Here is a 24,582-nt window from a genome sequence, read left to right on the forward strand (position 1 = left end):
CACTCATTACTAAGGTTGCAGCGAACAAAAAAGATGTGGACGCGCATACACGGGAAATAGATACACTCATTACTAAGGTTGCAGCGAACAAAAAAGATGTGGACGCGCATACACGGGAAATAGATACACTCATTACTAAGGTTGCAGCGAACAAAAAAAATGTGGACGCGCATATACAGGAAATAGATATACTCATTACTAGGGTTGCAGCGAACAAGAATAATATAGACGCGAATTTGCGGAGAATAGAAATAATCGGAACTGATGTTGAAGCGATTAAAGACGGACTACCGAGAGTAGCAGAGCAATTCGAAAAAATAAAAATTCCTCATGAGAACATCATCAACACAGTATACACAATTCGGCATGGATCATTCGATTGGACTCCTACACAGAATACAGTAAATACTACCGCAACTGTTAAGGGCATTTATCGATTGACACTGGTTTCAATGATGCAGTTTAATATATTATCGTCGAGTTCATCCGGGTTTAACAATACAATATCAACAATTATAGACAAGAACGCAACTGAACAGTTTACAATTTATGCCGTTGATGGAAATTTAGCCCAGGCAAACATCACATGGTATGTGGAATTTGTAGCGAATCTAAGTAATTAAAAACACTAGCTCTTTTAGAATAAAATGACCACCAGGGTAATTGAATCAGAGGTATCACCGACGTCACATCAATATCGATTCGATACCGCAAAAGAATTCTCCGCGAACTTAAAAACGCTTTCCGAACAATACCGTGCAAAAATAAAAAAATACCGCCGAAAAATAACCACCATCGACGCGGTCGTGTACTCGGTGTCGGGTATAGTAGCTGGCGCCGGTGTTATTTTATCCACGGTGACCACGATAGCCCCGATCGCTGTTCCAATCGCTATCTCCGCGATGACAACAATTGCTGGAGTCGCCAACGCAATCACTAAAAAGATATCATCGTGTTTTCAGAAAAAACTCGACGAGTATACAGTAAAACATCAAATAGTATCCGACGCGTACTCGAAATTATCCGGGTTGATCTCATTATCGATTGATAATTTGTTCGTATCCGATGTTGAATTCTCCACGATGGTCCAGTTGTATAGCTCCGCGATGTCAAAAATCGAGGATTTTCAACTGGAAGCCGGAACCACCTGGTTGTTGAAATTAGACACTAAAAACAACGAATAATAATAATGTCGCTGAACCCCGAAGGGTTTCAATTACTTCAGCGGATCGCGGAGAACACCACTCCGGTACAAACAAATATGATATCAATAACGTCAACGAAACCCGAATTCAGTGTGAACTTCCCGTCGCCGGTTCCAGTGAAGGAAATAGCGCTGGCAAAATTGCGAGTATATCACAGTTGGCCTAATATTCGAGCGGACGCATTTAACGGACAACAACCTAATAACTCGCTGGTTTTTGCACGAAAAAATAAACCCGATGGGACCCCAGACTGGGAGGAGGTTACAATACCAACTGGGTCATACCAAATAGAGCAAATCAATAAAGAATTTCAACGCAGGATAAAATCGATCACAGGAAAAGAATCAAAAATCGCTATTACGGTTCATGAACCGACGTTATCATCGACGATTGAAATAAGCACACCGGGGTATATGGTTGATATTTATAACAGTTCAATAAGAACCATACTAGGATGGCCTAAGAATCCACCCGCGGACGCCCCCCCATCAACTATCCTCAGACACGATAACGAAGATGGTGGTAGGCATATTGCTCCATACAACGTAAATATTGCATCGGTGATAGCGATTAATCTAGTGTGTGATGTTATTGAAGGGAGTTACCAGGTGGATACCAAGCAATCAAATCAGGCTCAACAGGGATATATCCTTTATTCGTTTTCACCAACAGCCCCTCCGGGATTTTTAATCGTTGAGAGTCCGATTAATCCGGTCTATATGCGATGCCATGATCGGTTTTTAACGAGAATTAATTTTAGACTTACCGATCAGTCAAATAACCTAATTGATCTACAAGAGGAGGAGTTAGTGATCACTCTGTTTGTAAGATCATAGCAGCAGAGGGGGCGATGACATCGACGCGGGACGCCCGATGATTACCACGGGAAAACACCAACGAGATGTTGTGGCGAAATATAGCGTTTTCGAGTAAAAAACGCTAAGGCTCCATTTGCCAAACGGAGACTTTATTTTTTTTTTGTTCGAAAAGTGAGATTTCGAAGGAAGGCTCTATTTGTCGTTTTAAAGCCTCAATCAAATTTTGTCTAAAAAGTTGTCGGATTCGCCCCCTCTGCTGCTTGTTGAAATGGCCTGACTAACAAGACTATCTAATCTGCAGGCTGTACGTTCATAACAAACAGGGTGAAACACTAATCTCTGGAATCCTAAGGATAATTACTTGAGGGTAAATAGTACTATCGAACAGGGTTAGAGAGCATGGTAATTTGTTACATGCGGAAAGGCTGACATATATTACCTAGTGCAAGTACTATCGAACAGGGTTAGAGAGCATGGTAATTTGTTACATGCGGAAAGGCTGACATATATTACCTAGTGCAATAGTACATGCACTCACTCGGCTATAAACGCTCCCCCTCCAAAAAAAAAAAAAGTATTAAAAAATGCATAAAAAATAAAAGGGATGGAAAAAAGTAAGAAGCGAAGGCTGAATGTGCCCCAGAAAAACCCACAATCGATAGACAGCGGAAATCAACTGGCAGCTTCATGCACAAACCACCTCTATTTTTATTCAGCAATGCGAGATTCTCTCTCTCTCTCTCAAAACACACACACATACATACATTCCCGATTCAATTTGGTACGTGGATAGTAATGGCTCGTTTTAGGTGCTTAAGAAGAATAATATAACTCTTATCGGAAAACGTCAATTACAAAATAAATATTACCATTTGAAGACTCGATGTCACGGCCTGTTCGAGTAGTCAGTTTTTATGTTATCAAGACTCCACTTAGATCTACTTCAAATCCTGATGTTTGCATAAATATATTTATTCTGAAGCACAAAATCAACAAAGTTAGTCAAACATTCATATCAGTTTAACTTAAGAATTGATCTTTAGTGTTTATCGAAAGCTGTTAACATTGTACGGTCTCAGGCTGGGGGTGGGTCTGTGTACAATGAATTCACATTCAGTTACCAAGTGTCGTATTACTCCTTAATGAACGCAATTTATCAAGACACAGTAACAAGACTAATTACATAAATGATGTCAACACGTCTTAATGGCGAAGAGATTAAATTAACAATGATATGAATAAATAGGTAACAAATCTGGATGTAAATAGAAAATAACATCGAGTCTACCCCTTTAAGCAAGGGAAGTGTGGATGGTGGAAGGCTATGTTACCATGGCTTCACGCGAACTAAACTTCAATGGAATTCCCGAATAGGGGTTATCACTGTAGAAATATCGCATCACTGCGCAAACCAAAAGGGGGCACTATGTAGAATACTAATAACTGTAATTACAACAACAACAAAAATAGTATGCAGACACTTTGTACAAAAAGGAAATATTTGTATCATTCCTTGTAAGACTTGTTGCTTTTTTACATATATGAATGATACGTAAGTAGCTTATATTAAATTTGATCCGAGACAATGCCAGTTCGTTACAAGTATGGAAACTGAAGGGACACAAACATACAATAAATGCAACATAAAACGTAGATACAAGACAAGATAAAGAATATTTAGATCCGTGGAAAGTACCACACTTAAAATAAAAACGGCTAGGAAACCAGTCAAAATGTATAATGCTTGGGGAGGGGAGTACAACCCTGTTTTGAATATAATTTAGGCATGGGAACGGGGAAAAATAGATTAATGGCAAAGCCAAAATCAAGGCAAGCCTCACTCAAAACATTCTTTTCCAAATTCACTTTGACTTTTCAAAAGACATGCCCATAAAATGCACAAGAGAAGAGGCCACATATAGATTATAAAGCTTTTGACTTTCGAACCAATGGCGGTCACTTCAAAGCCCTGCAAGTTTTATCATAGTTAAGGATCTGGACACAAATAAACGGGCGTCTTATCCGTTCGAGAATATAACTTATTAAGGTACCATCAGTGAACTAATTACATAACTTACGCAAATACGTCTCGTTTGTGACCGGTGTAAAGCATTGCACAACTGAGTTAAGTAAAGGCTTTCAAGTGAACTGTACAGTTGAGAGCCGACAACAGCTAGGAACTTTCAACCAACATTTCTTTTCAACGGAATCCTCTGTTATTAAATTTATGAGATATTATGTGGATTTAGTGCTTTTTTCAAGCTTGGTATATTGTCAAATAAACTTAGAGATATTAACTGCAGCAAAGTACATGCTTCAAGTACCCTATTTTGGTAATTATACCATATTTGGGTCATTAAAAGAGAATATCAGAAACTGTACATATCAATTAATTAAACTGATACGAATAAACGGAGTTCATTATAGTAACCGCTAATAGATAAAACAAATGTGTTACAGTTCCAAGAGAAGATACATTTTTGGCTAGTTTTTAAATCTTCACTAAAAGATACAAAGTCAAAAATTATTCAAAGATATTCTCATCTCCCTACCTCAAAACATTAAAAATGTACACGTGCGCTTTGAACTTTATTCTTAAATGTATGGGATTTATTTGTCCTTTAATGATATAAAAGGTTAATGGTCACATGAAATCTCTATATATATATACATAACGCCTTGTAAAATAGATTTTAAAATGTCAACCAGATTTGAACGTCCATTCATTCCTCGAGAAGCTAAACAATATTGCATTATACATGCGTATATATATATATATATATATATATATATATATATATATATATATATATATATATATATATATATAATAAATACGTGGAGGAAATAAACTGTATTGGTTTCTCACCAATCAATAGCCACAAAATGAAAGGGATATTATTTAAAGAAAACTGCATACGTCGTTTTAGCTTTCAAAAATAACAAATAAAATACAAATAAGATTCAGACATGATAATAATTCTTTTTAAAAGGTTGTAAAAATCTGTACAATTCAAAGTGAGAAAATATCATCTGAAAACTATGTATACACACCGCTCCAACCTCTTCCTACGCTTATATATTTTGGTAATCACATGAAGTGGTAGAGATTGAGGTATACATCAAAATGTCGCTATCTAAATATAGATTTAAAGACAGAAAAAGAACACGTAACATATGATACCTTCCTCCATCTTTTGCTACGTTCATTAAGCATGGCTTGGCGAAGCCAACCGTTAGCTGCATCATGAAGCTCGGTTAGATTTCTAAAATTCCAGACCATTCGACTGGCCATATTTAATCCTTTGATGTTATTTGTCCCTCATCCTCTAATAAATGAACTTAACACTCTGTCCTTGGCTATTCCGATAAATATTTTTCACACAAATAGGGCATGCAATCTCGTGGTTATTTTGATGCGAGCAGCACAAACTTACACCGGGTTCTGCAACATCACAAATCTTATATATCTGAGACAATTTCTTTGGCAATTAAATAATAATCCTTAATCACGTTGAATAGAAAGTTTATATTAAAGAATCCACTTATTCACCTCAGTAGGATTCCGTTCCTCGTTTCGATTTTTAGCGGCCGATAACCATTTTGCTTTAAACACGATCAATAATAAATCACAAATATAAGTAATACTTCATGCAGTATTACGAATCATATTTCACTTGCCTATTCAATACGCATTCATACATGCAATAATAGTGAGATTTCCTCAATATGTTCGTCTCAACAACACGCTGTGAATGGAATGCAGTGTCGGTCTAAGGAGTTAAACGTATAATAAGATCTTACTGTATTTATTCCGCGTATTATCAATCAGTACACTAGTGATAAGCTTCGATAGGAAAATAAATGTATAGTTTGAACACTTTCCATTTCTCATATAGCTGTGATTTTCAGGGGCGGAAATGTAAATCAACCCCTTGTTATAAATCTTGCCCCCATAGCTGAAGTTAGTTTAGTAACTTTTGTACTAGAGATTCCAAAACTTACCATGAAGATTTCTCTATTGACCCGAATCACTGCCAGCTCAAACATTTTGACTTTTGTATCAAGTGATTTGGTCACCACTAGCATAAAAAAGGATGTAAATTATATTAATTAACATACTTATATTGTATTTTCTTCGTTAGATGACAAGATGTTTAAAGTATGGCTATTTTATACTTCGTATATTGCCTCAAAATGTTCTCATTTCTTACCATTTCTTTAATTAAAAAAATATCAATCAATACATTAATATAATGACATATGGGCTGTCGAAAATAGATGTATGATATCTGAGTGTCTATTTTGTTACACATGTGTGTATGCTACGTTTCATTCGACATATATGTGTCTATTTTGTTACACACGTATGCATGATATGTTGTATACAACATATGTGTCTATTTTGTTACACATTTGTGCATTATATGTTTTAAAATATATGTGTGTGTCTTTTTTGTTACACATGTGTGCATGATATGTTATATACGGCATATGTGTCTATTTTGTTACACATGTGTGCGTGATATGTTGTATACGACATGTGTCTATTTTGTTACACATGTGTGCATGATATGTTGTATACGACATATGTGTCTATTTTGTTACACATGTGTGCATGATATGTTGTATACGACATATGTGTCTATTTTGTTACACATGTGTGCGTGATATGTTGTATACGACATATGTGTCTATTTTGTTACACATGTGTGCGTGATATGTTGTATACAACATATGTGTCTATTTTGTTACACATGTGTGCGTGATATGTTGTATATCTCATAGTGCCTATCTGTCTCAACTAGAAATAGTTGCATGATGTTTTATACGGTATATGAAGGCATATCATGTCACATGCTGTTTCATTTTATATGCAAACGACGTAATTTAATATTTCGAAGTGTTTATACGTAAGTATACCTGTTGAATTAGTAGCATCTGCATGAGTATGTATGTGCTTATGAGAGTAAACTATTGAACTAAATTGATATTAGTCTGGAAATGTGTATGGTTCAATGATATTTGAAGTTTTACAGATTCAATTGCTTATTGGTGCAATCGACCTCATAGGAACTGTAACTTTTTTATTTGTTTTGCAACGTTTCAAAAAATAAATCTGTAATCTGAAGAAATAAAACGAAGAAAAAAGTCATTTGAAACAACAACAAAAAAACCCACATTCAATTTGATTTTTATTTGATCTGCCTGGACGTGAATTTTGAAAACACAAAATCTCTACTTGATTCTGTTCAGTTTATAAGTCTGTCATCGTGAACATTGTATGGAAACGTCAAACAAATACAGAAACAATTTCATTATTTCAGAAAGATTTTTATATATTTTCTTTTATATATGAATATTACGACTTAGTTTTCTGTAAAAATTTGAAATTTGCCAAGAAATTATAAGAGGCTGCTGTTAATCACTAAGATCAGTTGTTTACAATATATTACAACTATTCTATGTTGCGTTGGATCTTAGACCGAGTCGTCAAAAATGCCCATAAAAATATAAACTAAAAAATGAAACAATATATATACCTTTAAGTCTGGAACAGGAATTTATAGTGCACATGTCATATGCACAAATAGCAAAAATCTATACCATACAACAAAGATTCAATCAGTACAAATCAATATATATCCTTACATATAAATACTCACGTCAACATGCATATTCGTACATGAATAATATACACGCACAATAATATACATGCACATTATTTATGTATGTTCATTTTTACATCAAGTACCCTATGTCATGCACCAGGATATGTTTGTTCAAGAAAATGTGTATACTTAAATACGAGCTTTTTCGTGACACGACATGAAAGTGTAATCAGTATATAAGCAGTATTCAAAATCCCTTTCTTTTCGCATCAAAAGAATATTCATGAAATATGATAGACAATTAAACAACGAAATGGAGATGAGAAAAGACAGAAAGTAATAGCGAAGGTAATAATAATAATAATAATAATAATATAAAAGCGTATAATATTACTAAACTTGATTACTTCCCCGTAGATATAATTTCCCAAATTTCTATCCTCTTGAGATATCGTGGAATTTAATAATTTAATAATGAAATAAATGAACATACCCATAATAAGAGTCTGAATGCTTGTTTCTTACCGGCAAACAGCAAAGGCAAACAGTTCTAACGCGATAAATTCATGGAAGAGAAAATTAGTAAATAGAGTTGTCCATTTTTAATCCCACCTCGGTTCGTGATCGGACCTGATATAGGCTATTAGTCTTATTATTTGTATTCACTTCGAGTTTCCACGAAAACATAATTATTACTTGCAAGGATTTAAAACGAATGCATATTATTTCACATTATCTCTTAATTCTCAATAACCAATCGTTATAATAGACACGTTAGTAATGTAGGGGGACAAACAAATTAACATTAGCTAGCAGGTTTTTATTGTGGACCTCGCTGGGGACAAGGGGAAATCCTATGTTAAAATTGTCCATAGGTTTGCGTTGTGAGCCTGTCTGGGGTCAGTGGGAAATTATCATTAGCACTCATCTTGTCGCCAGACTGCCCTAGAAAATTAAATTAGGAATCACTGGTGTTAAATTAGGTTTGGCAGAAATCACAATGAACGTAGAATAAGTAGACGTGGCACGAGAAACTATCACCGCTCGAGATGGTTCTCTGGGGTACATGTGCGTTCTCGCTGCTTCATATCATTTTATATATAAAATAGTATGTGGTATATGAATCATACCTTGTAGTAACTGACATGGTATTAAAAAACATGTTTACATTTCTGTGAGACTCGCTTCTCACAAATGTTGCTTACTTGCGTATTTTTTTTCTCTCTCTCGCTCCTGATAAGATAGAGTACACGAATCAGTTTGGCAGGAGGTCGAGATTCGATTGATGTCATATCGAATACTGTTAGAAATAAGTGAGATATGTTTCTAAACAGATTTTTGCAGAGAGACTGCACACAGAATGTAAATGACATGATCTCCTTCTTGGCACCAATTTTGAAACAAATCAGTGCGAAATCTCCAACAATCAATAGCAGTAGGGTTTAAATCGATGAGTAAAATACACATGGAGATTTTCGGTGGCATCGTCATATGCATAAGTCAACCAAGGCCTTCCTGTTTGGAAAGCAGTTGAACTTGAGGTTTATCTTTTGGACATTTAAACAATATAATGGGCATGGAGACATTTGGTACAATGTGTTTTTCTATGTTGAGGAAATGTTGAGTAATGTAAATAATAATAGCATACAATAGTCCTTTTAGTTCAAACCAAAGTGTCATTTCTTTGTCTTTTCCTAACATGTCATCGAAGATATAAAGATTTGTCTGACTAAAGTCAAACACGATCCCATTGTCTTCAGGGGAAATGGCTTCTACAAATTAAATAGATTGTACTTGACTTTCTTCGAGTAATGCGTAAAATGATTGCCAATCTTTGTAACACCACACGATACGTTGTGGAGGACAATCAAACAATTGTGATTTGTGTCTAATGTTATTTCGTCCTCATTCTGTTTTATCCGTACAGTACTGCTACTACTGCTACTCTCGTGGGTTTGCAATATTTGTTCCTCTAAGTTGGGTGTTTCGTATTCTTCTACCACTTTTCTAACGTTGTCTCTAATTCGATTTTTACTTCTGGGTTTTCTTTCACTGACTCTAAGTCAAATTCTGTACAGGACTTTAACATAAAGATCCACCACTTGTAACCAAGTACTAAAGACAAGACTTTTCCATTCATGTACATCATTCTGTTGTGAATCTGTTGGTGTGCATCACAAGCCACACGTTCTTCTTGGCAAGCATTAAGCGTGGATAAGAGTGATACTTTTTTGTCTTTAGAGAAGTACTGATCAACACTTTTGACATCCAAATTACGACATCATTTTTCTAGTAAAGCCGAAAGGTCGTGCTGCATCGCTTTCGCTAGTAGAGTGGTAAGGTACGTGAACAGCATCGCTTTCGATGGTACAGGAGCGGCAAGGTCGTACTGCATTACTGATGTCGCAGGGAACGGAATCACTCTGTTCTCAAAGGTACAGCATCTCACTGAACTTGGAGCCATCAGAGGACCCCTCACTTTTTTGCTGTGTCGAATTTATCATTATTTCTCAAAGTGTGTTGTATTCAAATTTGAGCTTGTAGTCCATAGTTGACCCGTCATCCTGCTGCTGTGTTGTCACCTTCATCTTCTAGGTCTGCGTTTGTATTCGCAATGAAGAGTTTGCCTTTAAAAAATTGTATGCTTGAGATGGGCGTGTCTGTATGATAAAGTGTTGTTGTCTGGAAGTCGCTCTTGTTTCTGGTGGGCGATTTGATACACTGTTTCCAAAGGCAGACTGACGTTAGTTTGATTTTATGTCGTTCAACAGTTTTCACACGAAAGCATTGGTCTTGTCTGGGCTGTAGAGCTTCTCTCGAGACATCAAAGCTAAACTAAATGACCTGAAGGATAGTTTGATGTCAGTCCTTTAACTTTGCACTTGGTATAAATTTCTCCATGTCGGTCTCTATATTGGTAATATCTAAAGCCACCGCTAGTAAAACTCTGAGTACAATAAAGGACTCGATCACCTAAAATTTATAAGATATCGTACAATTTTAAACGCGCGTTTGCTGTCACTAACGCTACAATAATGACGTTTACAAACTCGTCGAGGGTGCAAAATCTGTCAGTTCTTCGTAATTCAGAGAAAGTGAGAAAAGGTTCAAGTTCTTATAATTCAGTGAAATTATACTGTAGGATACAGATTAAAGAATTAACTTGTGTATTATAATAATAATCTTGTACTGTAGTTTTGATGAAATGATTTAATATCTAACGAAGTAAATTCACGTGCGTGTATCTGATTCATTTATGGTTCAGTGACATTATAAATAAACATCTCAATGACGAAATTGCTTACACTGCATTCACTAAATTCTAACCCTAACCATCCTGTTGCGCCTCGAAAGGGAAGAGACAAAGATATGCAACTGTGATTAAAGAGAAACAGATAAGATCAAAGCGTTTTCATCTGCATTGATAAAAGATTCTCCACTTTGTAAATTAATTTTTGGAAGTATATTGCCTGCTGGCATGGGCAATGGAGGAAGTTGGCAACCTCACTCGAATACCGATCGACAACGAACTCTTGGCCAAAAGACCCAATATAAGGAACATAATCTTCGTGATTCTGTCTAAGCTAATACAGAGTATCCCAGCATTTTGAGGAAATTCATTCATACCTTCGCGAAGTTCTGAGAATGGATGAGATCCTTCTTTTCTAGGCTGGTAATTAGATCCAGACGAGAGTAGTGTCGGATGTCAATTGAGCGACAAGATGAGAAATCATACGTTAAGTGTGTTTGCTTCCATCTTTGTGGCACTCTGGAGTCAAGATGGGAAATTCCATCTTAAATCAGGCTTTTTACCCCTATTTTGAGGGCTCTGGGGACAGGTGGAAATAATATTTTAAATACATGTCCATAGGATTAACACTTGAGCGTCAAGATTGGAAATCCTTTATTAAGTCAGATGTTTGCCGCTCTGTAGAATTATAACATCAAGATTAGAAATTCTATATTAAAAATATCACGAGTGTATCATGCGTGGGTCTGCCTTGGGTCTAATGGTAATTTAACATTCGAATGGCACTCTGAATCCAAACGGAAATGTAACATGGTGGAAGATCTCTGGAATCAAAGAGGAATGTAGCTCGGAGATAGACCTCTAACCTTTAGAATGAACATTGTGCCACAGGTTTAACATACGTGAGACTCTCTAGCCTTTAACAGGTAACATAATGTTAACAAAAAACACCCAAAGTTTAACACGCACTTTGGCTGATCAACACAGAGCGACCTACTATCCATTACCCACCACTCAATACTATAAATACCAATACCACTACACCTACTACGCTACACCCTTGTTAGACTGACCAGCAACCACGGTTACTTATGAACACTAGGTTGAGGTATAATTTGAAAGAAAGGGGTATAAAACAATACAATTTTAAAATTCCTTGTAAGCAAAAATGAACCTTTGTATTCCCTTAGTTCCCTATTATGCCTTTATAAACAAAGGAAACCATCACCCCAACCTAACATACCCGCCGTTTTAAACAAAAAGTATCCTTCCATTGCCATAATCAAAAACCCTGCAACCCTATTAAAGAGAGAGACGGGGGTTGGAGTTGACACATTTAATGATTTCAGACTACGGATTAAAGTCAAAACTATTTCTTCCTGATACAATAAAATCAATTTCTTCATTTGACTGGCACACAAAACACACATGCGTTCATTCATTAGAGTTAGCGAATTATGTTCGGCCTTGAAAACGTGCCGCACATCATTTTCACGTACCTCTTAGCATCAAAGAGTCCATATGCTATTTTGTCAGTTTGAAATTAAAAATAGGATAGCAAAAAAAGTAAGTATGTTGCTGCCAACTATAGTACATAGATTGAAGTTTATGAAATGTGTAATGGAAACAATTTAATCAATTTACCAGTCAATGGTGCTTCTCAAAACATTTAGTCCTCTATTTTTTATTCCCCACCGTTAGACTGGTTCTCTGGCTTTAAAATAATTAGTGGTCCGATACCTAAACCGAACATCAAATTTATAGATTTTCATAAACTGACCTTTGACAACAAGTGTACAATACACAAATTTGGGCGGTATTCTAAACAAATACAATGATCATAGCTGAACTTGTGTAATACTGACAGTTGATAAGAACGAATGTTGCATTGCAAGAAATCTTTACGTATTCACACATTATATATGCAGACAACTGCATTAATTACAAGAATTGTAATAGCTGGTCTCATGTTTTTCTTAATTCATTTGTGTATGTCATACACGTTTTCAAACTTGAAATATACACCACTCTTTCTTAATTCCATTTGTGTCTGTGATACACACGTGCAAGCATAAAATATTCACTAATGGGCATTATGTAATAAAAGCATGAAATTACGCAACTTCCTGTTTTCGTCAATTTCTAGTGCCAAGATGATATTTTGGATGAAATTTTTTTGATGCATAAAAATGTTCTTAATTAGACTTTTTGTTTCTAAAATCCTATATTAAGAAATGTTTTTGGCAGCTTTAGAGGTTCAGTTTGCTTTGCATCATTTGTCAATTGAGAAATATATGAATGTAGAGGTCTGTAATCTAAGGACAAAATAGATGTGGCCAGACTGTCAGTTGATACTACTAACTCTCCTTGACGGAATGAAATAATATACACAGTGCAAACTATAATTCCAACAGTACAAAATATATACTACAGTCACACTCAAATAATAAACTACAGTCATATTACAGTTTATCACATAATCAGTACAGTTTTCCCTTAGTATGTGCAGTTTTTTATCTTGATATCACGTGTTACATGTCTTTATGTAATTCTAGTTTAAACCTTATTTATCTGAGACATTTTCTCAAATGCAATTACAAGCATATGGGGGGGGGGGGGCAGTAATAAACTTATTAGCACTGTTTCCCCAACAGTAAAAATAAATAAATAAAATAAATATAACATGAATGATCTTGATGCCAATACAAAAGGTTATACAGACAATACATACAAAGCATAAAATGAACAAGAACTAATTAATTGCGTTTCAAAATGTTGTGAGTTCAGTCAATTAAATCTCTTGGTCATCCTAATATAAGTTTGCCCATTTAAAATATGTGTGTGTTGTTTTCTAAAGTTAAGATATGGTTGCTAAATAATAATGTTGCAATCCTAAGAGCAAATGGAAGCTTGTATAGGATTTGATCTCAAAAGATTTGAATACTGAGAACAGTCCAGAAGAATGTGTTTCTCAATTTCATCGCAGAGTAATACTTCTTATTAAATATATGATTCGTCTATAAATCGTAATTTAAACTGCTACAGTTTGTTCTTAGCCTAGCATGCTTGATCTGAGACATTATATCACCAGCGTAGTAGTAACGTGAAGTGACTGTTCTTTTTATATCGCGGTTCAGAGAGGCTTTAAAACTGTATATTGATGGGTTGTTTCTTACTTCAATGGGAAACAAGTTTCATATTCGAATTGTAGATTATATAAATTAATTACAGAACAAGGTTGTTGTAGACATTTGAGGTCAAAGATCGAATGGAGTAGGTTTAACTTTTTATAAATAAAGGTCGAATCAAGCTAGTCCGTGGTAAATTTAAATAATTGAAGCAGTTTATGCTTGGATTGGCAAAAGTTTAGACTTCCCATCTAATTTCATTGTACAGTTGTCAAGGATATCCACGTTTGGTTGCACCCGTTATTATTTTCGTTGCCTCTGTATTTATTTTTTTCTATTAATTATTTATCATGCATTGTACAATTGTACAAAATGTGATTGGTGAAGTAAATAATTGGAACAATATAACATTTCTACATTTTTCCCAACCGATCTAGTTTTAATCTGAGTTTTTTTTAAACAATTTAATTTATCCAAAGCTTCTCAAAAATGTACTTAATTTATGCGTGCCAAGCGGCATCACTAGTTAATATAAGACATCACTAATTAATATAAGACATCACTAGTTAATATGAGGCATCACTAGTTAATATAAGGCATCACTAGTTAATATAAAGCATCACTAGTTAATATAAGGCATCACTAGTTAATATAAAGCATCACTAGTTAATATAAGACATCACTAGTTAATATAAAGCATCACTAGTTAATATAAGACATCACTAGTTAATATAAGGTATCACTAGTTAATATAAGACATCACTAGTTAATATAAAGCATCACTAGTTAATATAAGGCATCACTAGTTAATATAAAACATCACTAGTTAATATAAGACATCACTAGTTAATATAAAGCATCACTAGTTAATATAAGGCATCACTAGTTAATATAAAACATCACTAGTTAATATAAGACATCACTAGTTAATATAAAGCATCACTAGTTAATATAAGACATCACTAGTTAATATAAGGCATCACTAGTTAATATAAGGCATCACTAGTTAATATAAGATATCACTAGTTAATATAAAGCATCACTAGTTAATATAAGGCATCACTAGTTAATATAAAGCATCACTAGTTAATATAAGGCATCACTAGTTAATATAAGGCTTGTGCAGCGTACCCTCTTGCATGTTTGTTTCGGCCGTGCATAATATAGGATGGTGCTTCTGGTTTCGTTTTCGTGTTATTATCATTGATTCGGTCTTATCTGGATTAAATGTACCTAGACAACGGCTGGACCATTCACGTATCATTTGAATATGGCATTCAAAGATTTCACCAACTGTTATCGGATTGTCAAATAATAAGGGTCCCAAAATGGACAACCGTGGGACTCCAGCATTAATGCATCTTAACAGCTGAAGAAGAAAAACTGCAAAATACGAGTGCGATCTTAAACCCTTCCGACAGACGGTCCAGGGTAGATAACACTGGACAACAAATTTTTACAAAAGTCATGTTACTGAAATAAAATTAGTCAATTCTTATCAATTTTTATGTGCTGAACACGAATATGACAGTCAAATTGCAAAATTGGCTCTAGTTTTTTTGTAATCTGCAAGAAATTAATGTTTACATAACGAAATGCATTCCAATAGTAAAAGGTCAACTGTAATAGCCTACCTATAAAAAATCAAGTCATTGACTACATCTTAGATTTCTTCGCCTGTCTCTTGTACAGCTGTTCGGGAGCATCTCTGAGGAGTGTCCAGCAGTAGTCAGCCAGCATTGTAGTGGACCATTTTCCCTGGTATCTTTGTTCCATTGTTGCGATATCTTGATGAAAACGTTCGCCGTGTTCATCACTAACAATACCACAGTTGCTAGGAAAGAAATCCAAATGGGAATGAAGGAAGTGAATCTTTAGAGACATATTGCAGCCAAGTTTCTTATACTTCATCAACATGTCTTCTACTAGTTCCTTATAGTTTTCTGCCCTAACATTTCCGAGGAAGTTTGTAGAAACTAGGCGAAAAGCATTCCATGCTTGTTTCGCGTCACCTTCCAGCAAGTTGTTGAACCGGTCATCTTTGAAAAGCTCTCGAATCTGAGGACCCACAAAAACTCCCTCTTTAATCTTTGCTTCGCTGAGTCGAGGGAATTTTTCATGCAGGTATCGGAATGCTGGCAAAGTCCGGTCAATAGCTTTCACGAAGTTCTTCATCAAACCTAGTTTGATGTGAAGGGGTGGTAGCAAGATTTTCTGAGCCTCAACCAGAGCTGGGTGTTGGATATTCTTCTCTCCAATGGCTACATTCTACCTGTGAGTCCATTCCTTCCTCATGTAGTGCATTTCCCTTGCTCGGCTATCCCACTCGCATAAGAAACACATGTATTTTGTATATCCTTGCTGCAGTCCCATTAAAAGGGCAACTACCTTCAAATCACCACAGAGGTGCCAGCTGTACTTGTTATACTCAATGGAATTCAGTAGCTGCCTTAAGTTATCGTATGTCTCTTTCATGTGGACAGCATACGCTACTGGAATAGATGGAAGAATGTTTCCATTGTGCAAAAGCACAGCCTTGAGACTCAGTTTCGAAGAGTCCACAAATAGTCTCCATTCTTGTGGGTCATGAGTGATTTTTAAAGCATTCATGAGGCCCTCAATATCGGAACAGAATATCAGATTACTTTCCTTTCTGAAGAAAGGCTCCAATTGCTGGTGGCGCTTTCGATATGCAGTAATTGTGACATCTTCTTCTAGAAGATTCCATTGTTGGAGTCTTGATCCTAGCAATTCTGCCTTGTTCTTTGATAAGTCCAAATCACGAATCAGGTCATTTAGTTCTTCCTGTGTTATTCTGTGTGGGGTTGATGATGCACCACAGTGAAAATCTGGATCACTGCATGCTGATGGACCAGGAGAAGAACAGGTCGACTCACCTTTGTCTTCGTCAGATGAATCAAGAGAATATTCTGCTGGAGGTTCTGGAATAGGAAGTCCCTCACCATGTGGAACTGGTCTCAATGCAGACGGAATGTTTGGGTAGACTATTCTCGACTTCTTTCGCTTCGTTATTCCGCCGGAAAGAGGAGGAACCAAGCAGAAGTAACAGTCATTTAGGTGGTTGCTTGGCTCTCTCCACACCATTGGGACTGCAAACGGCATTGATGACCTTTTGCAATTCAACCACTGTGAAAGCTGTGTTGTACATGTAGCACAGCATATATGCGGAGCCCAAGGCTTGTCTTGGTCACCAACCTTGCATCCGAAGTAAAGATGATATGCCTTCTTCACTTGAGAATTGATACTTTTCTTCTGGTTGGCAAATGTCACTTCCCCACAAATATAGCAAAAATTGTCCGCGGTATTAACACACTTTCGAGGCATTACTGTTCTTTATTGTACGTAAATGGATAAAATAATAAGTTTTATGTAACAGTAGCTTGAACTGTCTCGCACAACGTCTAAAATATTTTAAATGCTGAACCTATCTGATTGGGCTTTATATAGTACACTGCTTACGTCAGCTTCAGCAGCCGCCTGGCATTAGTATAATAGGCCTACACATGTATAGTACACTGCTGACGTCAACTTACTTCAGCAGCCGCATGGCATTAGTATTGCATTGCATCAGAAAATGATGCAATCAACTGTGGATGATGTGAGCATGATGGTATTATGCAATGTTACATCATTATTCCGGATGTTGCTGCAGTCCTACTGGAGAAATTTACACAGTGAAACATAGAAAATGAGGTATATGAATATCTTCAAAACGAGAGCCAATACAAATTTTTCACGGTTATATTCGTGTTCGGCACACCAAAATACTACAGATTAGGGCCTTTTCAAGTCAGTAATGATTTCACTGTTGACCAGTGTAATCTACTTACTCCAATACCTTGGCACAGAGAATTGAAATTAAGTTAGAAAATTACGCTATCTAAAAAGCACTGTTCAACATAACATAGGATAAATGATAAATGTTATATTCTATGTGATAAAAAGGTTAAACACTCATAAGTTTCAGGTTCAGCGATATGAAGTAAGTAGACGTAGTATGAGAAACTGTCACCGAGCGAGATGGTTCTCTTTGGCACATGTGCGTTCTCGCTACTTCATAATTTTTTTAATAAAAAAAAGTATGTGGTATATGAATCATACCTTGTAGAATTGACATGATATTAAAAAACATGTTTACACTTCTGTGAGACTCGCTTCTCACAAATATTACTTACTTGCGATATGAGTACATGCACAAAAGATGATTCAAAGATATGAGATGAAATAAGAAAAGTGAATTTTTTGCGATGTGATACAGAAAATATTATTGGCATTTTAATGGAATATATGGAATAACATTGTGAATTTAGGAATTAGGAAAACACCGTTCCACCCTGCATCTCAGTCCTGTTACATTCAGGTAGATAATGTAACTAAAAATTACAAGGCCATTATTGTGGAGACCAAACCAAACTCTGCCCTATGGTCAATTTCATAAATGTCGGGAAGTTGTTAAGGGTGCACACAGTGAAAATATATGTATTCAGATGGATATTAGTGACTAAAAAACATGTTCAACACGGGGTCTATAAGAACATAAACTTCAGCTTCAGATGGATGTAAAAATGTGACAATTTATGCGATAGTAGCAGTACCGAACAGTTGCCAAGCTCTGTGATGCTTATTTTCCTTAATTAATTGCATTTTAATTTTGCCATCTGTAAATTACTCGAGAAATTAATCGTTGTTTTGTAATTTCATTTAAATCAACATATGGCACATATGACAACGCAGGAAGAGTCCATACGCTGTTTTACTAGGGGGAAATTAAATACAGTATATACAAATAAAAGTAAATATTTTGTTGGTAATTATAGAACAGAGATACAAATTTATGAAATATAAAAAAAAATGGAAAAAAATCAATTAGCAAGTCAAAGGGTTCATCTCAAAATATTTCGAGCTCTATTCTTTTTAATTCTTCCACCAATACACTGTTCTCTGACTGTAAAATATTTAGTAGTCCGATGTCTGAAAAGGACCGTTGGAGAGAGAAAAACATAGTTGGGTTACGTGGATACAATCTTAATACATTTCTTCTATTTTCCCGTCTTAAAATCAATCATCATATTATAAGGGTACTTAATGTCCACAAATTTTATTTCAAAATAAATTCAGTGTTAAATCAGGCAAATTTTAATTCATCAGTTGCTTTTTTTGTTTCAAGCGTTGCGATCTTTGCCCAGACTTAGCCTCGGCCTTTGGGAATATTGCATATTTGCTAACCTAGATTTAGGACACTGACTGACAATTTCATTCCCAGAACAGTTAATTGTTTCTATTGTAGAAAAAAAGAAAAAAAAAGATTAGAATCAAACCAAAATAGAGAGGGAGAAAGTAAAACTTCGTGTCGACGGAAATCATATTCAAAACAAGTCAATGCATATTTTAATGGTATTTTTGTATGACTGTTTGTAAATCTCTAACCTGAAGTGTCATATTTTGTTGTTCTTCCATTTTTACATATTCAAAACACCAGTCGAATATATGAGAACAACCTAAAATATGTCACTGCACTTTTGTGCGTCGCATTGATGCCAAATAGTGGCACACACCAATTAGCATCATTTCTCGATACGATCCAAGCACGCGAGACATGAACAGTACCCAAATATGAGTTTTAAAAATAAATTTCAACAAAAGCAATGGAACGTTATATATGGGTCACAGATACCTCATTTATAGGAAGTGTATAGTGCTTATAAAATGCACACACCCCACTTTAAGTTTAATAGTTCTATGTAAACGAAGTTAAAAGTGAACCGGTTTAACATGTGTGGGCATGTATAGGATCACATGTTTTAAACTACACCTACTATCCAACACTTAGTTATCTATTATCCAACGCCAAAAATCCTATTTCACAACACCGAATCAGCTGCTATCTAAAACGCCGTTCCGAGTTAATATTACCCAGTTATCTACTATCAAACATCATGCAGTCAACGCTCGTTTGGAGTGACCATCACCCAGCTGTTTTCTATCCAATACCCCACATTTACTTTCAACACACCGTTCATAATGACCAACATCCAATCATCAACTGACCGCACAGGGTAGGATGTAAAATAGAGATTAAATCCCATTTAAACAAAAATTCCTTGTTCCTTATAACCACCATGTCATTCTCGTTTAAACAAAACTATCATCTCTTCCCATGCTAAATTTGCATTGTATCCCAGACGGATCCATGCATGATAAACCTATGGACATTTTCAACATAAGATTTTCCGTCTTGACTCTATAGACATACAATATGGTGGCAAAAGCCTGATTAGCATAGGTAGGCTTTTCCACCCTAAATGGGACAGCCAAGCCCTACATCCTATCCCCATAGTGATTAAATAATACCATAACTAAAGTGTGTGTGTGTGTGGGGGGGAGAGTTATCAACCCAATCCTTGTCCTCCAACCGTCAATTAAATTACAATGTTGGGTTGCACTAAGTGTGTTGGCCGGCAGCTAGTGTCCGACGCTCGAGCCCGGTACCCACTGACTGATTAACTCGTGTCCAGTGACCTACGACCGATGCCCAGTCACCGGCCAAAGACCGTTTTCCGATGATAACCTGATGGAAAAATATCTTTTCGGGGAACTAGAATCCGCATTGATATCTCTTAGAGCGAACCTTCAAAAAGACGCGATTTGCTCTTACTGGGAACTGGCACATTCCGTCCCCTAGAAGGAGCAGAGGATATCTGAAATTTCTGAAAATGATCTTTGGTCTGTTACAGTCTCCAAGAGTATCTGTTGTTTTGCTGATGTTTTTCCAAAGTAAAATTAATGGAAGAAAATTGGGATGAAACCGTACCTATTTCATGTTAATACATACACTATATCACATTTTGCTGGCGTGCCGAAAGCCCTTCAATGATTGTATTTAACATTAACTGATACATAAATTTAACTTCAGTAGAGTTACGGGACATGTTATAAAAGAGTTCACAGGTCGGTAACTGCCAGTTGTTATTAATATGCAGAGAATAAAAATCGTTTACCTTCTATGGCCCTTTTATATCCAGATAAAATAGATACGCTCTCCTTCTTAAAAACTAAATATACAACGAAAGCCAACAAGCATACGTAGATTATACAAAACCTCAATAGGTTTACTGACTTGCATATTTGCACATGCACGTCTAACGCTTTGCCTTTTAAAAGTATTTGTATTTGGTTTTATCTTTCTATATAAAATTTCAATGGTCCCGCACTCCTATAAGGTCCTCAAATCGGGCATTTTACTTTGAAGATGCAATGTTATCATTCCATATAATTTTGCATATCGAATCTGAAATACTGTGTTCAATATCTGAACATTATTTTAAAAACGTGTTTGTTTGACGTTTAAAAGTGTAGAGAATCTGGCATATTAGTGGCTGAATCGAAACTCCAGTCAGGCTCAAGAGGAGACATTTAAAATTCGGATTTGACGAACCATACATAACCCCCACCCCACCGTAAAACAACAGCAAAACAAGACAAAACAAAAGGCTCAAATAAAACAAGCAAGTATGTGTATACTCGCCTATAAGTCTGTGCCAACTTCAAATTGCACATAATGCACCGGCAGATCTGTGTCTGTTCAGTTTTCTTTTAGGAGGAATCAGTAGAACAAACAACATGGAACCTGATCTGTTGTTGTTTCTATTTTGACTCGGACTTATAAGCGAGTAAAAAGATATAAGTACAAGCCAAATATTACAGTTACTTATCTTTGAAAGAACGACGGAAAGGAAGACGGCACGGGTAACGTTTATTTTGTTAGTGTTTTATAAATCACTTGGTACAGTGTGTCGTATGGGAGTAATATGGATAACATCAACCCGAGTAGATACTGAGAAGTTTAGATTCAGGTGGTAAATGGTTAGTCATGATAACTTAAATTGGATATATGGTAGACGTCATACCTATTGACTCAGATGTATGCTTACAACGCATAGTTAACATGTATGACTCAATATAACTGCACGTTTCTGTTATGAAAGGATGATACACGGTTCCGGAATAAAATAATCCATGTTCATACTTGTTACAGTAAGTTCTGAGCAGGAATGGCTCTTGTATATTTTGCAAAACATGTAATACCCTCTTAACCCACTTGTACACGGCACGTGCTATCTGCTGAGTATTTTAGCTCTTTGCTTGAGAAAAACACCTGCGACATTTCTAAAGCAGTTTAAGATGGAAACCCCATGTCACAGTCTGTTCAGTTAATGTGTTTTGTGTTTAAGATGGAAACTCCATGTTACAATCTGTTCAATTAGTGTCTTTTGTGTTACCAAACCAGGTCTTACAAAAGTTCTTTAACCCGTGTTGTCTGCGTGAATAGAAGATTTATGATCCAAAAGAAAACAAACTTTCAAATCACTTTGAAACGAGAATAGCTCAAGTGCTTTTTCTGTAGCTGTTCAGACGTTTTATGTCGGTCGTAATACACATCTGGGAACATGATTTATTTTAGCTGTTTCTTTGGTTAAGTTGGTTTTAACGCCCCATGTAGCTATTAGTACCTTAACTATGAACACAATAAGGCATCATACATGCGACCCTTGGATTATGTGTCTGACACTTGCAAATGAGCTATCGCGGCCTACCACCACCACCACCATGTACAAATAGATCAATGTATTATCGTCTCTACTCGCTTGTAAGTCAAGTCAAACTGCAAACAATAGAGATTCCGATCTCCTATAATATAATACGCCTAAAGATCAGGGTCTATGTTGTTTATTTTACTAATTATTCCTAATAAACTACACAGGCCCAGATCTGTCGGTGCATTATGCGACGGCAGATGCAGTTTGCAGTTGGACTCGACTTATAACCGAGTATATACGCTAAGTGTCTATTTGCGTCCCCAAAATTGTTAGAGCATGAACGCTGTTTTTAATTACTCGTGTTGTAGGGACATGTCTTGATTGTGGCAGCACTAGCTCTGTTGTACATATGGGTAATTAAAGGAACAATACAAAGATTATTGTACTACAAAGAGTTCTTTATTTAGATTTAACAGTAGTGACGATAGCACGGAATGGGGCACGGGTTCGATTCCTGTTTATTACAGTTTTAACTCTCAAATATTTTTCATTATCTTGTGTCATTCTATGTCGATTTCTTTCATAAAATCATGTATAGGTTCAAATCACGTGGGATACAGGTATAAGCGCTATCCACTCTCTCTTGTATATAAATGTGGATTGGTAATTCAAGTTTTCAAGTATATGCCTTACCTTTCTAAACAGAAATTCAGTCGTTCTGTATTGACTCGACTGTTCATTTCTGCATGCCTAGTTTACCGTGCACCTCAAGCCATTTCCGCTGACTTTTTGGCTATTATTGTTTTGCTTGGTAGTTTGGTTTTTTTTTTTTTTTTTTTTTTTGGAGGGGGTGAGGATGATTGTATTGCCCAGTTGATAAGAGCGCTTGCGCATGCTCTCTAACTGATGATGAGTGTCGTTACTCGCGGCAAAGATTCGATTCATACAAAGAAGGAATTATAATACTCTAAACGTTTTGATTGTATTAGCGTAATTATGTGTAAATCTCTTCATAGTATCGTGCATCCATACATATAATATATGCTATAATATGGGATGTGGGATCGGCGTTGTTCTCTCTCGTACACTGCTGTCAATTTGTAATTACGATTTCATGTATATACCTTGCATTTATAAATAAAAATCCAGTAAATGTGTGTATTTAGCTGAGTGTTAATTTTCAATTTCAAAGAATGTTCCCGTGCACCTTGAGCCCTTACCATCGACTGCGCTACATTACATGTGGGATGACTTCATGGAAAAGTTGATAAGAGCGCTGGCGCATGAGAGCTAGAACACACACACACACACACACAGATATATATATATATATATATATATATATATATATATATATATATATATATATATATATATATATATATATGACAGGGTTCAATGACTGATAAAAAGTTTATTAATTTGGTAAATATCAGATGAAAAAAAGTGTGAAAATGCAAAAACAAGGTGTCTGTTTTGTGTTATTAAAGCTAATGAAAGGCGAGCTGATCTATGCAGATGTGTGGTACGTATATGTTGCCCCTCATTTCGCTGATTGATCTCTTCCGTGGTCGGAAATATCCTTCGATCTAACGTTTGCCGCTAGTACAAAATATTGATACAATCATCCATATTGTGCGTGTTTTTCATACCCAGTACCCATAAAACTCAGCTTTGGCTACGGTTGGTAACGATCACTAATACTGAACTGTGGAACGGAGATTAAAATCGAAATTCTTTAGGTAGGAGAGCAAACTTTTTACTGCAATCTGCACGAAGACTGCGACGTTTGAATACTGATAGTATCCATAAAGACCATCTATTTCTCAGATTGATCTCGGCGATCGTCGTCAGTACTTCTTTTGGGAGGGAAATATGTCTCTTCATACGAACGTTCAAAGAATGGGCCATGTCAAAATCATTTTAGGGGTGAACTGTAGGGTCTACTTATGTACTGAAGGGGTATGCTCCTTGTGGACTTTGTTATACTGTTATACCTAATATGTAGTGA

General features: G+C 35.9%; 1 protein-coding gene across 6 annotated transcripts in view; it reads right to left on the reverse strand.

Annotated features, from left to right (window-relative positions):
- Window positions 1–24,582, reverse strand: part of LOC149787575 (uncharacterized) — a 106,579-nt gene that overhangs the window by 75,854 nt on the left and 6,143 nt on the right. The window contains exon 1 of one of the 6 annotated variants that reach the window (XM_089973744.1): window positions 5,577–5,758. The exons of 4 other annotated variants lie outside the window; for them this stretch is intronic. Coding sequence is in view for 1 of the 2 variants with exons in the window: in XM_089973739.1 (XP_089829865.1) it covers window positions 5,208–5,318 (111 nt within the window). In the remaining variant the exon portion in view is untranslated. One more of the 6 variants, XM_089973739.1, reaches the window with a different exon arrangement.

Source organism: Sinohyriopsis cumingii, chromosome 11, assembly GCF_028554795.1.
Source record: "Sinohyriopsis cumingii isolate HCF-2022 chromosome 11, ASM2855479v2, whole genome shotgun sequence".
In the NCBI taxonomy this organism is placed as follows: domain Eukaryota; kingdom Metazoa; phylum Mollusca; class Bivalvia; order Unionida; family Unionidae; genus Sinohyriopsis; species Sinohyriopsis cumingii.